This window comes from Neofelis nebulosa, chromosome 14 (assembly GCF_028018385.1).
Source record: "Neofelis nebulosa isolate mNeoNeb1 chromosome 14, mNeoNeb1.pri, whole genome shotgun sequence".
Classification (NCBI taxonomy): Eukaryota; Metazoa; Chordata; class Mammalia; order Carnivora; family Felidae; genus Neofelis; species Neofelis nebulosa.
In genome coordinates this window covers 52001668-52020166 of record NC_080795.1, presented here as the reverse complement: position 1 = coordinate 52020166, position 18499 = coordinate 52001668, and the positions used below count along the sequence as shown (strand labels likewise).

The 18499-nt window shown below is 39.7% G+C and overlaps 1 protein-coding gene across 1 annotated transcript; it reads left to right on the top strand.

Annotated features, from left to right (window-relative positions):
- The first annotated feature begins 8035 nt into the window (after positions 1–8035).
- On the top strand, positions 8036–16966 carry ABRA (actin binding Rho activating protein). Its single transcript, XM_058698832.1, has 2 exons — positions 8036–8747; positions 16362–16966. The coding sequence occupies exons 1-2, from the start codon at positions 8107–8109 to the stop codon at positions 16837–16839; spliced, it is 1119 nt and encodes a 372-aa protein (XP_058554815.1). The 5' UTR covers positions 8036–8106; the 3' UTR covers positions 16840–16966.
- The last annotated feature ends 1533 nt before the right edge of the window (positions 16967–18499 follow it).

Here is an 18499-nt window from a genome sequence, read left to right as displayed (position 1 = left end):
TTGAAATGTAATTGACATAGTGAAAGTTAAAGGTGTACAAGCTACTGGTTTGACACACTTATATACTGCAAAATTATTACCATCATAGAGTTAGCTAACACCTCTATCAGGTCACATAAAGACACATGGCTATTAAGGAAGGGAAAGTTTTACAGGGTCAAATAGAAAGAGCTAAGGAACTATATTTAGACCTCCTTTAGAAGCTTGTTTAGAGGATGGTGTCACAAGATTGTGAAGTCCTGTCCTTTAAGGTGGGGGTGGAAAGCAAGTAGGAAAATAATTTGTATTACAGCACAGTTATTAACAACTTTGACTCTTAAGTCAGAGGGCCTGGATTTGATCCTGTTATAGCTCTTGTTAGCTCTGTGACTTGGTACAACTTAGTCTCCATGACCCAAAGTGATGCCCTAATCTATATGAGTCCAGATCTTTCTCATGAGCTCCGTTCCCTACCTTCTGGATAACTTTGTTTGGGTGTCCTGCAGGATCTCCAACGTATCAAATATTTAATCTACTATGTGTCCAATCCCCAAGCTTATTATCTCTGTATTTCCATTCTTAGTGAATGAAAGCATGTATGTAGAAACCCAAGCCAGAATGCTCATGTTTATCTAAATGCCTTCATTTCTTTCACACCTAACTTCTCATTGTGACCAATTGTATCAATTCTCATTGCATTAATTCTACCTCCCGATTTCACCTATAGTACTTACCTCCTGCCCAACTTTACTGCTGCCATCTTGGAGTAGGTTTCAATCATCTCTTACCTACACTACTGCTCTCATATGGCCTCCACTCAGCTCCCTTGTACCTGGCCTTGAGCCAGAAATCCCCAGTTCAGATTTGTGGATCAGGGACCCAGGTAAGGGGGAGGGGAGACAGTTGGCAGAAGAGAAAGTGGAAGCAGTTGTCCATTGGCTGGAATTTGGCACAATCACATAGTAACCAGATTGGGTGGGTGGGGGCACCTCTCCACACTCCCACTTCTAATGGTCAAAACAATCCTGGTCTGCCTAATTTGGAATTAGTGAGACACGTTGACTGAAATTTCTGTATTAGAAGGGCCTAAGTGGTATAGGAAAGAGGACACAGAACTTTCAGAGACATTCCCCACCCCACTCCCCCAGAACATCCTGCTTTTGTGGTGGGGAACTTCCTCTGGATAAAAGAAAAAAATACCCGAGTCTCTACTCTTGCCCATACACCATGCTTGAATCTATCCTTCATACCACCAACAAAGTGAATTTATGAACAATTTTAATCTTGCCATTCTGCAGATCAAACTTTACAATATTAGGATAAAACCTACATTTCTTATCAGGGCTTGAAAGTGCCTCCACAATCTGGTCCTGCCTATTTTCTTCTCTAGCCTTAAACCTTACTTACCTCCTTCCTCAGTCTCTGGATTATGCAGAGGCAGTGGCACCGAGCTTGGTGAGAAATAAGAAGGTCTGGGAAATAGTGCTGAAATCCCACAGCAGGTGCAAGCTTGGAAATCAGTATGACAGAAGCAGGGATTAACAATGCAGATAAGTCATAGGAGAAGCAGGCAGGGAGCTAACAAGGGGAGAGTTATAAGACTGTATAGACCATTGTGAGGATTTTGACTTTTATTCAGAGGAAAAAAATCATAGAAGGATTTTGAACAAAGTGATATGATCTTATGTTTTTAAAGGATCTGGCTAATGTTGAGAGTAGATCGGACAAGGGTGGAAGCAGGGAGACAAATTAAGAAGACAATGAAATAATCACACCGGAGGTGATGGTGGCTTGAGCTGTGAATGGTCTAGGTGGGCCAGGGTGGGAAGGTAAAGGGTGGTAAAGATGGTGAGAAGTGGTCAAATTCTGGATACTTTGCAAGGTATATCCAACAGGATGTACTAGTGGGTTGGATGTGGGATATGAGCAAAGAAAAGGAGTCAAAGATTACTTCAGGTTTTCTGGCCTGAGCAACTGGCAGAACAAAGTTGATTTTGAGCTGAAAAGAGGATACTGTGCCAAGCTCTAGTTGGAAATATTGAAATTCAATTTGTACACATTAGGGTTGAGCTAATCATTAGGCACATATCCTGTAGAGATGACTACCATGTTGCTGAGTGTGCAAGCCTGGAGTACAAGGGACAGGTCAGGCTGGAGGTCTATATTTGAGAATTGTCATCATAGAGGTGGCATTCGAAACCTTGAGATCACCAAGGAAGTGAGTATAGATTGAGCAGGGAAAAGGACCCAGGCTGAGCCTTGCACAGTCCAATGTTAAGAAGCTGGGGAGAAGAGCAAGTACCAGCAAAAGAGATTGAGAGGCAGCAGTGGTGATGTAGGAGGAAAACCTAGAGAGTTGTTTCCAGAAGTAAAGTGAAGAAAACATATGAATGAGGATTGACCGACTATTCTAGCATGTCCAATGTAGCAGATAGAACAAGTATTTGGAACCAATAATTGATTATTAGATTGAACACTATGGAAGTCATTGGTGACACAAGGATAGTTTTAATAAATTGTGAAGGTAAGACCTGTTTGGATTGGGTTCAAGAAAAAACAGGAAACAGAATTAGAGATAGGCAACATACACAATTCTTCCAAGGAGTTTTACTTAGGGGGAGTGGAGAAATGGAGTGGATATGGGATCAAGAGATTGTATTTTTTAAGGTAGAATAAATAACAAACACTGTTCAGATTTATTATAATAAGCACTTGCATATTTGCTTTCTGAATTCATGTGACTACAGTTTGATAATGGGTCTTGTGACATTTGTTGTCTGAAATTTTCTTTAGTCTCCGAAAATATATGTAAAATTGTTATTGTTTACAATGTAAAAATTTATACTGCATTATTCATACTGAGGTTTGATATGTAGTCTATGAATCTAAGTTATTTATTTAGAAGATGGCATCATTATCCTCAGTTACAGTATAAATGACAGTGTACGAATCTTCCATGTGGTTCTCTTATACAGTGTACTAGGCATTAGGCTAACTGCTTCAGAGACTTCATCTTGTATAAACACAATAGCAACACAGGGGAAGTAATAATTATTGCCATTTTCAGACAAGGCAATTGAGTCTCAGAGAAGTTAATGAACTCTGCAAGGATACGGAGATTCCGAAAGAAGATCCAGAATGTAAAAACAATCTATTTGAACCCAGACCTAAGCTACTGGTCACTGTGCCCTTAAAGTCAATATGGTGAGTGTCTGCTGGACCCACAGTACTCTAAAATCTGGAACCTTGGTTCTCAACCCTGATGGTATGCTAGATTAAGGTGGTGCCAGGACTCCACCCAAGACCTGTCTCTAGATACAGCACTTTACCGTCTGTAGTTTTTAAAGCCCCACAGGTGATCCCAATGTGATTTGAGATTCTAGTGTAGTTCTCACTGATTGTAAACCACTGAGCTCTATATTCCAGGAGGTTCCAGGGAAGAGTTGAACTCAATGGTGTTATCACTACCAAATAACTGAGACCTCATCTGACCCTCATCATGCTGAGGGAAACCTTTTAGACACTGCCTTAAAAGCCTCACTATAAATTACCTTACAGCCTCCAGTCCCTACAAGTGACCCCGCTTGACCCTCCCATCTGAAGACTGACCCCTGCCATGGATGTGGTATTAATCCTGTCCTTCATCGAACAGAATTATTTAAGGAGCTTTAGTTTTCTAACCCCTTGACTCAACATCAAGGTATGAATAACAATAACCATGTATCAAGGACTTACGTGTGCCAGGCATGGTGTTAAGTGCTTTACGTGTGTTAACTCAATCCTCACCCTGACATTATGAGGTAGATGCCCTGATAATACTCATCTTACAGATGAAGAAACGGAATCATAGAGAAACTAAATAACATGGCCTACATCACCCTGCTAACCAGCAGAACCCAGATTTTCACTGGGTTCTGCTTGACCACAGAGTCCATATTCCTGGTCCCTCACTACTCAACATCTCCACAGGCATGCCCCGGAGCTTCCTCACTGCAAAATGGAGTTTTACCTTCTTACCACAAATCCTCCTCTTCTCCTGTTCTTTCCCAGCTAAAATCATGTCCTCACACTCATCATTTAAATCGATATCTCTAGATCATCCTTGACACCCATCACCCACAGCAATTCATTGGTCCCTATTATGTCCTTTGGAATGTTCCCCTCAGTGGCTCTCAAATCTTTCAGATCCTCATGTGTTTCTTTTCAAGATTAATTTACTAACTCCTGTAAAGAGTCTCCCTGTCTTTGGGGTGCCTGGGTGGCTCAGTCAGTGAAGCGTCCGACTTCAGCTCAGGTCATGATCTTGCAGTTTGTGAGTTCGAGCCCCAGGTCGGGCTCTGTGCTGACAGCTCAGAGCCTGAATCCTGCTTTGGATTCTGTGTCTGCCCCTCCTCTGCTCATGCTCATGCTCTGTCTCTCAAAAATAAATAAACGTTTTTTATTTAAAAAAAAAAGTCTTCCTATCCTGTCTTATCTTTTCCAATCCAGATCCCACTTCACTGGTTCTAGATTTCATCACTTGGTAATGCTAATTTGAGATTGCATGGGGCTTAAAATACTTGAGTGATGCAATGAGTCCCATATGATAAAACACCAATTCCTTCACAATGTAGCTCTGACTACTTCTTCAAAGGCCTGCCCTACTGTTCCCTAGCCATTGTCCTTACCCTATACACTGTATATTCTTCTCTCAAACTCATAAACTGAGGGCCCATAAACAACCCCACCCCATGCTACACCACATTGGTTCACCCAGTACTAGTGTGAATGTGTGCATGTGTGTGTGTGTCTTAACAGTTACCATTTAAAGAATTGGGAGAGTTCATGTAAAAATCCACATTTCCTACTTCTCTTGAAACATTACTTCACCAGTTGCCCATAGGTCTCACCACCCCACATTGTACCCCCAAACCCAACTCACCTCACACATTTGAGTGACCTGTACGACCCTGCAGGCATCTGAGTTTGTGATCTCTACTCTGGACTGTTAGAAGGTCTCTACATGTACCGTGTATCTTCATGCCTCTGTAACTTTGTTCACATTGTTTCTTCAGATCAGAGTACCTTTTCTCCACCTGGTAAGGTTCTCTTTATCTTTGAAAAAAAACAGATAAAGGATCACCATTTCCGTGAAGTTCTTCCAATAAAAGCAGTCACCCTTTGCTCAATGATCATTCCATTAAGCTTTATTTATATTTCTAATATAGCTCTCCCCAAACTTTTAAAACAGTTGTATATATGTGTTCTCCTGGCTAGATTGGGAAACCTGGAAAGTAAGCTCTGTCTTGCTCAGCTTTCTACCCTCACCCACATTGTCTATCATCACGCTTTGCCCATTGTATACCTTTCATGAACACTGAGTAAATTCACTTGAAATCAGAAGCTCTTTTTTGTTCTGTATTGAAGTCTTTTTATTCCTATTTTTGTGAAACTGAATGATTAAAGGACTTAGTAGTTTATGTATAAAGGATCAGTGAAATTATTGTTGCATAAAAGCTTTGAGCAGGGGCGCCTGGGTGGCGCAGTCGGTTAAGCGTCCGACTTCAGCCAGGTCACGATCTCGCGGTCCGTGAGTTCGAGCCCCGTGTCAGGCTCTGGGCTGATGGCTCAGAGCCTGGAGCCTGTTTCCGATTCTGTGTCTCCCTCTCTCTCTGCCCCTCCCCCGTTCATGCTCTGTCTCTCTCTGTCCCAAAAATAAATAAAAAACGTTGAAAAAAAATTAAAAAAAAAAAAAAAGCTTTGAGCAAACGTAGGTTTCTGAAGTCTTGAGTAAAAGTATACAGATGATTATGAGAGTTGGTCCTACCTGACTCCTAAGTGCATAATGCAAAGAAGCATATAAATACAACTCCCTTCCTTCCCTAGGATTGCCCATAAGAATCTAGTAAAAATGAATATAGTTTCAAAACACTTTCACACTTATGACACATTTCTTAGGTGGTAATTACTTCATTAATCACCTCCAAACCTTCACTTACAGTTTCTAATCTCATGTTTTCATAGGAAGCTCACATTGTAAACTGCTTTTTCTACTATATCTTTATCTTTTAGACTCTATCTCCATTTGTTTTGCACTTTCTATTACAATAGAAGAATACTGAACTCCTAAGAATTTAGATCTAGGTTGAGAAAGAAGATAGAACATTTCTTATAAAATGCACACTAGGTAGCATACAGAACTTGCTCTAGGGAAGGAATGCCCAAAGTAGACATAAGAAGGAAACAAAAATTTTACACTCTCTTCTGGAGATGTAGGAATGAAGAGCCACAGGCCGCAGTTGCCGAAGTGAGATCTCAGAAAGAATGACCAGATTCTGTTGGGAGCTGCCTCTGTTTTTTGCCAAGACCATCTGCTGACAGCCCCAAGCCCCAGGCAGTGGACCGCAAAGCCTGTTAATATTGAAACTCCAATAACATTTTATGGTCTCTACTTTGTCTCCTTCTATCAGAATTGAACGTGGAGCAGGTGTGCACAGAGGAGCAGAAAAACTCCCCGGACAGTTGTAAATTAGCCTGATCCTGGGCTAAGCTCATGGGCATCTCTTAAGAACCCCATTTCTTCCCAAGGGCATTCCAAGTGGGGTGAAAAGAATCTAACGGGAACCAGTCTGCAGTGTATCTACATTCCGGGAAAGCATGCCAGAAATTTCAGACTCAGATTTAAATCTTGATTTGTAATAGTCTTCTTTCCTTGTGATCCAATTTCCTCTTAATCAAGAAAGATTTTGTCTCCGTTAACATTATCAGATGCTGTTGAACTCTGAGTACACATCTGACAGATTTCTAGGTAGAGTATTAAATCATCTCCCAAATTGTTTTAATCTTAGGAGGTAAATGACCTACATGATGAAAAACTGACATCAACATTTTTTTTAAATAAATTTGTCTCACCATTAGAATTAACTGACTTTCATGCCCCTTTTTATCCTCTTAGGCAGCAATTCTCAATCAATATTGATTAGAGGAAAGGATACAGTTCCGAAGTCTATAGACTATTGTATGAGAAAAAATTCAATTTGTCTTTAAGAAATTATTCAGTGCTGAGTTCTGAGCATTTTATCTGGTTTAGTACACTTCATATCTGGTTCTTTTTCTCTCCAAATGACCTATCTATCTAGTCCTTTTTTAAAAACTCTATTTCAATCTTTGTTCCGAGAATCGAATGCATGGCTTTTTCTACATCAACCTAAAGGAAGGGTATGTTATTAAAAACAAAAGGTCATGCGGCGTTTGCTTCTGATAGCGCTCACTTATTTTGTCTTTAAATGATCTTTTTTGAAACAAAATATTTTTCAACATATTTGAAAAGATTTTTTGTAATAATAATTTCCGAAAGTCAGTGTGTGTGTGTAGGACTTAATTTAAAGCTTAAAAAAAAATTGGACCAAAAATTTGACCATTGTCTTATATATCAATATGACCTGTCTATACAACAATTCAAGCTTGGGACTGGAAAACCCGCCCTTTGTCTCCCCCTTACCTGGGCCTCGGTTTTCTCATCTGGAAAATGAAGGTTGGAGGAGGTGATTCTAAGGTCTGTATCAAATAGAGGTGAAGACAAAAGAAAAAGGTAATAGGATCTTTGATAACTAGAGTAAAAAGCACAAGTTTTGAATCAGACAGATCTGGGTTTGAATCGCGGATATTATTAGCTGTAGGAAGTGAGATTTCAATGTACTTCTCTATAAAATGGGACTAATCAAGAGCCCTTTTGAGATTTAAATGAGAACAAGCCTATAATATTCCTAGAACAATTTGTGCACATATTTTACGCTGCTATAAATGGTAGGACCATATTTTAAGGTCAAGAAGAACATAGGGCTGAGCACATGATCAAACCTAGTCATTTCCACTCTTGGCACTTGAGAAGAAAGGGAGTGCGTATCACTGTCCTTTACCAGCAGAGACGTCCGTCTGCCGTGATGAAACTGGAGACGTCAGGGTTTAAAAAAAGCACACCATCGCGGGGAAGGCACCACATCTTGGCAAGAAATATTTCACATAGTTTCCACGGTCACCAAACTCTTCCCACCCCACACCCTGCTTCTATTTAAATCTCAGGCACTCCACAGGTGGACAGTCGCTTCAGCCAGTGCCCGGGCTACCGGCAGAGAAGAGAAGGGTGGCATGGCTCTGGGAGAGAAGGGAAGAGAGGAGGGCCCAGCCAAGCGTGCCCTCCGGAAGGTCCGCACAGCCACCCTGGTTATCAACTTGGCCCGAGGCTGGCAGCAGTGGGCAAACGAGAACAGCATCAGGCAGGCCCAAGAGCCCACAGGTTGGCAGCCGGGAGGGACCCAGGACGCACCCCGAGCTCCTAAGCCAGTGATCTACCCCACCCCCTGCCAGAAAGCTCAGAGCGCCCCGAAGTCTCCCTCCCAAAAGCCAGAGGGAGCCGCTGAAGCCTCTCGTATCAAAAGGAGAGAGGTGACCAAAACAATTGTCAGCAAAGCTTACGAGAGAGGAGGGGATGTCAGCCACCTCAGCCACAGGTACGAGAAGGACGGTGACATGCCTGGAGCCGGGCGGCAAGAGGATGACATTGACAGAATCCTCCAGAGCCATGGCTCCCCGACGCGGAGGAGAAAGTGCGCCAACCTGGTGTCCGAGCTGACCAAAGGCTGGAAAGAGATGGGACGGGATGAGCCCCAGTGGCGGAGTGATAGCATAGACACAGAGGACAGCGGCTACGGAGGGGAGACCGAGGAAAGGCCCGAGCAGGACGGAGAGCAGGTGGTCACCATCAGAATCAAACGCCCCTTGCCTTCCCAGTAAGTGAATGCCCCCTTCAGCTCCTTACTCTGCCTTGGAGCCGTGACCAGCCATGGGGACCGAGAGAGCAGGGAAATGCTACCAAGGTTAGAATGAGAATCTTAAAGACTGGGCGGGCAGTGAGGTCCTGTGGGGACTAAAGGGGCAGTGCCCAGCTACACATGGGCCTTGGGGTCGAGGGCCCGTACTATTTTGTTTCTGCTTTCTGTTTTGAACTGGCTACTCAAGTCTTAGCCTCAACAAAGATAAAGCCACCAGAGAAGGTTGTCTGCTTTGGGTACATTTTTTAAAATACATTCTATGATGAGTAACAAACTGACTTATTTCTCTGCCGAAACAGTGCTTGTTGGTACAGCGGGCAAACCTTTCCCTGGTCTCAAACCAGTCTGTAGTGTTATCAGCAAACACATCTACCTAGAGAGTGCCTGCCAGGCAGAGGTCTCTGTGACCCAGTAAACAGGTGGGGAGGCTGCTATCTAACTCCAGAGTAGGCTCTGAAGTCAGACAGACCCAAGTTCAAGTTCCAGCTCCGCCCCCACTATAGTTAACAACACTGTTACATGCTTGAAAGTGGCTAAGAGAGTAGATCTTAAATGTTCTCAACACATGCACACACACTGTTTATTTTTCTAAACCCATTTCTTTGTAAAATGATAGCAAAAGTAACCTTAGGGGATAAAGTCTGTTGTACTGGCAGAAGTAAATGAGATTAAGGCTGCCAGGCCCTTAGCACAGTACCGGCCACATATACTCCATATGTAAAAGCTGTTATTATTCATATAGATTCTATTATTTGGAAATTTTTCAACGTTTCAGAAAAAGTTCGTTCTGTTGGTAAACAAAGACAGACACGCTATTAAAGCCAGGTGATTAAAATACCACAATCCGAAAACATTTAGATGTCAAATACACATACCTACACACTCAGACATACACACTGAGTCAAACTGATACATTTGTTCAGACAGAAAAAAAAAAAAGACTGTCTTTCAAGGCTGTCTTTCAAGACACTCCACCTGCACATAGTAGAAAGTCTGGATATCTCACTCCACAACTGGAGAATATCAAAATATGTGAAAAGTCTCTGATGAATGCTGATCAACAGACTCCCTCTTGGAATATTAGATGTGTGGGTGTGCTTTTTACATTTAATGAAATAAGGTAAAGAACAAACCTGATTACCTGGTTTGACAAAAAACTGTCTTACAGATTGTGACATGAAAGACATTTTGAAAGAGGACTACAATATCCCATGTTTTCAAGAAAAGTGAAATGGCACATCTAGATAATTGTAACAACCCTCGTGCATTTAATGTGTGCCACGGGTATTTTACATGCTTTGTCCTTTTCTGAGGCAGGTATTATCCCATGTTAGGGATCAGGGCACTAAAGTTCAGAAGGTAAAGTTTACCCAGCAAGTTTGTGACAAAGCTGAGATGTGCCTGTCTCCAAATGCAATGTTTTGAAAGCAGACACAGTGCTCTCAGGCGGGGCCTTGAGGATGTGTGAAGAGATCTGGATCTGTGTTCTACTCATGTTCATACAGAAATTCGTTATCAGATATAATTGTTCTACCAGAACATATGGAACCACAGTCTAATTCTGGCCTTGTGGATTTTGGGTGTGGGTGTGTATGTGCTAGAAATGGAATACTAGAACCTAACAGAATCAAGACTGAGGATGACACAATGAAGATCTTCTGTCAGCACGCTTTGGACTGGCCAGAGGTAGGAACGTGACAGCTGGCATCGATCTCCCAGGCATGTATTCTTCTTTGGCACCTGTCAATGTGTATTCTTATGTTTATTCGTTTCATCCTCATAATATTCTCCTGGGGTCGGTATAATTATCCACATTTGATAGATGGGGGCATAAGACAAAGACATAGTAGAAAATTTGTATAAGAGTGTACAGCCCAAGGGATTTGAAGGTAGGCAATCTGGCTTCCAATCCCACCCTCTTCACTAGACTCTAAACTATTTCACCTGGAAGTGAGGACTCGCATACATGACCCTTCACAAGTTCCTAAAGTCAGACATGTACACGGACACCTTCTTAGTGTGATGGGAAGGTGCATAAGCTTTGAATAAGAGACAATTAGGTTTGAATCATGGTTACTTTGGCAAATCCTGTCCTCATCTTAAAAAAAAGACATAAGCCATAGAGTTATTTTGATATTAATATGCAGAGCAGTGGACCCAGAGGAACTCGTGAATAAGTTGTATGCATTGTAAGCAGAGAAGAAGGCCCAGCCATGGTAATCCCAATCCTACAGGACACTAGAAGACTGGTCCTCAGGGCTGGGGTGGAAGAGTGGGATTAAATCTCTTCATTCCTTCTTTGGTTCCTTTCTCTCAGTCTTGGAGTACATAGGATACCAGAATGTCTTATGCAGAGACAGCATCTCTTAATGTCAGCAGTAATCCTAGCTGTGCTCAGAAAACTACAGCAGAAGCCTGATGGGACTCTCAAATACTGTTTGAGAAATGAGTGTGGCATTATTGAGTAAGCCTATATGAAGGGGGGGTTTTGTTCACTTAATCCTAAGCACCATTAATTACCCATTTCCACCAATAGGGAGCAAATTATGTATCATGAGGGATTAAGTAGAAAGAATTTTCTTGGTGGTCAAGATGTTTCATAGATAATAAAAATGAATAAGTCAGATTTGGTAAAAAGTAGAGATATTCTTTACTAACAGAGTTTTGCTAACCTATGAAAATGGTTTCTATTTTATGCCGTATTTTTAAAATACTGAGTGTTTTGATTGTACGGCTACATGACTTGTTTGGTCCAGCTCCTTTAGACAAAAGGAATTGCATCCCTCACCAATACAAAAATGGTGAGATCTTCTGTACAAAAGTGCCAAATATCCACTTATCCTCCCTGCCAAGTTACATTCAGCAAAAATAAAAATTGAGCATCAGAATGCCATTTTATAGATAAGGGAATTGACACATAGAGACATCAAGAAATGTATCCAAATCATAGAGTTGGTAAGTGATGAAGTTGGGAAGGTTGATGACAGAGCTTATGTTCTTACCCACTGATTCTCTGAGAATCTACCAATTCTCTCAGTAGAGAACAGACTCAAGATATAAAATGGAAGGCAAAGTGTCAGCTTAACTAATGGAATCCTAATAACACCCAAAGTGTAAGGTTTGGGTACAACTATATTGAAGGGTTTTATTAGAAACAGAGGACAAAGTATGGCTTTCTGCTATTGACCCCAATTCTAGAGCGTGGAACCCTTTCTATGGACGCTGAGGACAGTTGCCAATTTGCAAGAAGAATCACAGGCCGGGCTCTCAAATCTGATTGCTGACAGAAAGAGATAAATGTGACCCCGTGAATGCATGCTTCCCTTAATCAAACTGGCTACACTTCCTGTGGAGAGGAGTAAGCGAATCAATTTACAGAGGAGCAAATTCTTGGCAACACTTTCCCGGGAAGTCAGAAAGGAATTATTTGCTTTCCTGACAGAGAAATGTTGCTGTGCTAAGAGGAGAGATGCCCCCTCGGCTGTAGGAGAGTCACACTCTGCAGTGGGGCAATGAGAGCAGATCTCTGCTTTCTTCAGGCAGATCCAAGACTTAGACCAGAAAACTTCACCTCCAAGCCCAACAGCGTTTTGAAGCATCATTTGGTGGTGCAGGTGAAGGCCACCTACCAGAGTGTTTCTAGTGTCAGTGAACTTGGTTAAGTTTGAAATATGCCTTTCAAGACTTTTATTTCCCATGGGGTTTATTCATATTTAATAACTTACCCATATAATTATTACTCCAAAATGATAAAACCTATGATACAGTTGGTTCCTATATTCTCATTATATTGCTGAATATCCCATTCACAGAAGAAAGGAGCCCTCGAACTGATGTCATTTTGAAAGCTGACAGATAAATAAATTTCAGAATTTATTTCAGTGAAAGAATGTACACTTTCCAATGAGAATGCTTAGAATGTCTAGTAGAATTAGTTACTTTTGCACATAATAGGACCAGGGAAATACTTGTTGATTGTAAGAAACTTTGTTTACTAAGAATGAAACTAAGAAGGCAAGTTTAGATTAAATATTACTATCCTAAATATGGGTGTGATGTCAGTCTTTGAATATTGCTTTGCTTTCTATAAATTTATACTAGATTGTACTTCTGAAGCTCAATCTAAACTATTATTCTCATTGTTACTTGAAAACAAAAACAGGATAAGCAAGTATATTGTTTCTTATATTCATTGACCAAGAGGATATTCAAGGTATAACATTTTCTAATCCTGATTTAAACATGATATTTTCAGGCTTTTTTAAAATTGGAAATACAATAACAATACAGAACGTTTATAAGATAAAGACAATTAAGGTAAGGTACCTCGTTAAGGTATATTTTCTCTTAGGACTTCATCTTTTATAACCTGCCTATTTTCTAATTCTTCCTTATTGGACCAATTTCTTTGCTTTCCTTCTGTCCGATTATTGGGAATTACAATTTGACAATATAACAAATGGGCATTAAGAATTAGGAGGTGCTTTTTTAGAAGATAAATGCTTCACTTCCTCAGAGATTTATTACCTCACCAACATCAACCCTATCCCTAAAGACACAGAGTTGAAAATTAGAGGGGAAAAAAACCCACATCAAGGAATCAGAGACTCATATAACACACAGTTTGAACAAGTTAGCTTTGGATGTCAATTTGAGTATTTTCCTTTTTTTCCCTTTCTTTAAATTACAAAATCAACATGATACCAACATGAAAGATGATTTTTAAAAAAATGAAAAAAAAACTGGATCTGAATACTAACAGTTATTTTCAATTATGCACACGCTAATGATTTCTTCATCTTGATGTGTACACATTTTATATACTTAGAATTTTACCATATACTCAAATTTGTATTAGTCTCATTATTTTCATGAATATCTTTCAGTGATTATTTATTGTCTTTTTTTTTTTCATTATTGAATATCCAGTGAGTACCTAAAACAGTATCTGACACACACCAGGTGTCATAGCTACTTTAATAAAGGATGCCGAAGTGCCCAAAAGCACCTGACAGGGAAGATGTACAGGAGTCCCCTCCTTACGTGTGGGGGATACATTCTAAGACCTCTAGTGGATACTGAAAACTGCAGAAAGTACTTACATATGTTTTATTTCCTATACGTACATATCTATGATAAAGCTTAATTTACAAAATTAAGCACAGTAAAGACATTAACCACAATAGAACAATTCTAACCATGTAGTATAATAAAAGTTATGTGAATGTGGTCTCTCTCTCAAAATATCTTTCTGTTCCGTATTCACTCTTCTGTGACTACGTGAGATGATAAAATGAGGTGAATGATGGCACCGTGATGTAGTGTTAGGCTACTGCTAACCTTCCGATGACTCATTAGAAGGAAGCTCCTGTGCTCCCAGACTGGGGTTGCCGGCGGGTAACTGAAACCATGAATAAGGGGTGGACTACTGTATTACATTTTCTTATATAGGACAGAAGTACAGTTGATGCTTGAGAAACATTTGTATGAGTTAACAAATGATGCTACTCTTCACTTTCTTCTGAGACGTTTCAAGTCTCTTCTCTAGCAGGATGACCCAGTCTGAAATCAGGTGTGAGCTTTGGTTATATATGTTAGGACGGCTTTGGGCTTGTTATTGAAGACTATGCCTGTCATGGATTGCCATGGTTCTAAGGGGAGGTTCTAATGTTTGCTCTCATTTGATAACAAGATCCAGCAGTCCATACTCTGAGAAGTTGAACAGGGATAGTCTGTGGAGAGGCAGGTGATGGTGAGGATCAGGGGGCTGAGGGAAATCCATTCCATTTCAGTGTGGTGTAATTCCTAGCACTTTTCCACACATATGTGATTTTTAAAAATTGCAATAATTGTGTATACAGTTTTTGTGTGCTTTTTCCTGATTAACTTTGTTATATACTTTGTGTATACTGTTTTTATGTGCTTTTGCCAGATTAACTTTGTCATATACTTTTGTCCACACGGCTACAAAGAATAACAGTGTTATACGTATCAGCATATCCCTAGTTTTGGCTCTGTTTTAATAAAGAAACTGAATGCAGCAAACATAGTTTTGAACACACAAAGCATGGGAATTAGTGAAAGTTCGCCATCTAGTGGTTGTTATTCCTCTCTTGAAAACTATGCTGCTAGAAGTAACCTGTGTCTCCCTACCCACATCTGGGAGTTTCCTGCATTGGGATAACCAGATTTCAGGAAGTGAGATTGGACAGTGAGGAATACTCACATCTGACCTGTAGCTGGGTTTTGAAGAGAGAGTTGTGAGAGCTTGGATAGGAGGGGCCACTTAGCTCAGGCCTGCGGTTCACGCCAGCAACTTCAGTGAGGCTCTACAGCACCCATCCCAGTGCTTCCAGACATAAGGGCGCTTGGGGAGTGGAGAAAAGGAAGGGCGGGTCACTCGTGACAATGAGGAATACAAATCTCTGACTTTTAGACAGTCCAAGAGTTTCCTTGTGAAGACAAAGAGACCTAGGAGAAAAAAGTCTAGGAGACTGGAGATACAGAAAAGACAGAGATATCCTTTAAAGATAAACTACCTATTTTAAAATTGGGCCTGCACCTTCACGATACTACTGGTCTACGCTTTCCAATGCTGTTTTTTATTAACAAGAAAATGCATTCCAAATTGCAAGGAGAAGACACACACATCTGAAACATAAATCATCTACTTATTAGACACTGTACCCCCCCATGATGAGTACCATCACTGCACGGTGGGAAGGATATTGACTTTAGCCTCAGACAGTTGGTATTTGAATACTGCCTTTGCCACTGGTTTAGGGCAGTGTTTCACAGAAGTGACACACAGACCTGGTTCAAATCCCAGCACTTAACAGTTTTGTGTCTTTAAGCAAGTTGCTTAACCCCTCTGACCTCAGTTTCCTCATCTGTGGAGAGAGATTAGTAGTACCAATCTCCTAGAATGATCATAGGAATGTTAATAAAAAGTGTTTGGAAGAATGCCAGCACCAAGTATTCAATAAATGTTACAATTGCTACCTATTGTCTTCTACCTATACAACTTGATATTCCAAAATTCGTGGCACATCATTGATACTAGTATAAATACACTCTCCTAAAAATCCATATATGAACATACATACATAAGTAAGTAGTACAATATACGTGTGCTATATGTATAATAAGCCTTGTTTTGGGAAAATAACTGATTCCTGAATTCCTATACAAAGTGGTTTCTCTTAATGTATTCATATGATTCCAGTTCTAAAATGTTACTAACATGCAACGTTAAGACACACATATTTACATTATATTTGTGTAAGGAAGCTTTTTCCCTGAAATAGAGTTTAATACTTTTTATGGTATACCAAAATAAGAACAATGGTGGTTGTCAACTATCCTTGAAAAAAAATAATAATAAAGAACAAAGGTGTGACCATTCTAATTTTTCTTCTTTCATTTCTAATTTTTTGTATTGTGATTATATTTTGTTTATAGTGAAAAAATTAGACTTACGTTAAGATGCGTATGGGTAGGAAGTGCAAAGAGAAAACAACACTTGGATGTTAAATATCAGTGTCTTGATCCTTCACCCTCTCTACCTTTTAGGGCAAATAGATTTACAGAGAAACTCAGCTGCAAGGCCCAGCGGAAATACAGCCAAGTGGACAACCTGAAAGGGAGATGGCAACAATGGGCTGACGAACACATACAGACACAGAAGCTCAATCCTTTCAGTGAGGAATTTGATTACGAGCTGGCCATGTCCACCCGCCTGCACAAGGGAGATGAAGGCTATGGCCGTCCCAAGGAGGGAACCAAAACTGCAGAAAGGGCCAAGCGAGCTGAGGAGCACATCTACCGAGAGATCATGGACATGTGCTTCATCATCCGCACGATGGCCCACCACAGACGAGATGGCAAGATTCAGGTTACTTTTGGAGACCTCTTTGACAGATACGTTCGTATTTCAGATAAAGTAGTGGGCATTCTTATGCGTGCCAGGAAGCATGGACTTGTTGACTTCGAAGGAGAGATGTTATGGCAAGGCCGAGATGACCATGTTGTGATTACTCTACTCCAGTGAACCTTCAACAACAAAAGCCAGACTTGACCCACTGTTGTCTTAATGCTAAATGTAATGTAATAAGAATTAAAATGCAAACTGCTCTGTAATAACCTAGTAAATGTTAAACAATTTTTACATAAATGACTATCTGGCACTCTATTTCTGAGGTAGTTTGAAGATCTTGAGGAAGCATACACAAAGCATTTCAGAAAGCACATAGTGTTATTAGTATACAATAATAGCATAAGCATTTGAAATTCTACTTACCCTTTAGGCAAAAATATTTGGCTATTAATTGCAGAAATTATTATAGATCTTTAAATAATTACTATGTCTAAGAAAAACTCTAACTTTAGGTAAATATTAGAACATATTAAGATGTATCTTTTTGGGGGGAAAGAATTACATTAAGTTTAGCCAAACTAAAATTTTTCTAAGAAGCTTGATTTTGTACTACTACTTCTATCAAAGCATCACTTATAAAATAAACACGTAGGTAAAAAGTATCCAAACAAGATGCTGAAATTGCTGAAATTTCTCTGTGATCTTGGAATTTTAAAGATTGCCAATAGGAATTAATCATCCTTCTGTACCAATTGCACAAACCACATAAAAACAAACATGACTGGTGGTTTTAGACTTAAAGGAGAAGCTGGTATGTTCACCTTCACTGGGAAAGTATAGTGCAAGTGAGAGATTCAGAATTGCCTGTCTTTGTAGGACTTCTTGGAGAAGTTTTTTCTCAAAACCTTGATGAGTCACGCCTCTTACATGTATGTCAATATACAATGAAGTAGGCATGCAGAAAATTCTACAATGGAGTGGAATGTTCAGTGTAGGAGAATCTGATAGAATCATTGCTTGGTAAATTAGAAACAGATCTGAGCCATTTTAATTTTCTTTATGCTCTACAAACTTTATGAAATATCTAAAAGTCATAAAATGGCAATATTAGTTTTGCCAAAGTTTAGTTTGGCAATATTAGTTTGCCAATGAAAAAAATCTGTATGATATGACAGAGAAATTTAGTGGGCATTAATCTGCTATTTATTTATTTTTCTCAGATTTAATGTGTCTTAGAAAATTCTAAAAACAATAAAATGTGAGGTTATAATTCTTACCAAATACAATGAAAGTTAGTAAATATTACGGTACTTTCGTGCTAAATACAGAATTTAACGTCAAATTATGATACCTCAAAATAGTAGACACTTGAATTGCTAGATAATAGGTTTAATATAAAGTATGGATTAAACTACTATAGGAATTATCTTTGTTTTCATGTGTGATTCTCTTCCAAACTGAAAGTTGCAATATCTTCTTAAAGAAGGATGTACATTTCTGTTTCCATAGATTCTGTTAAACTACAAACTAATGACCAAAATTTCCAAGTAGAATCTCATATAAGATGTACACTTCTATCACGGTGAAACCTATGTCAACGTTTGAAGTCATGCACAAGAATAAAAGATATTTTCTGTATTTTCTGATATTTATATATTACTATTTTAATATATGTTATGTTACATTCCACAATACCACTTTCTTGTGTTTGAAATACAACCAAATTGTAGAGTACAATTGGTTACTTCTAGCATCAGTAGAATTTTTCGACCAAGGCTTCAAAAGAATTTCCTCATATTCAACTCTGGACAGTAACAGTTTATGCAGGCACTGA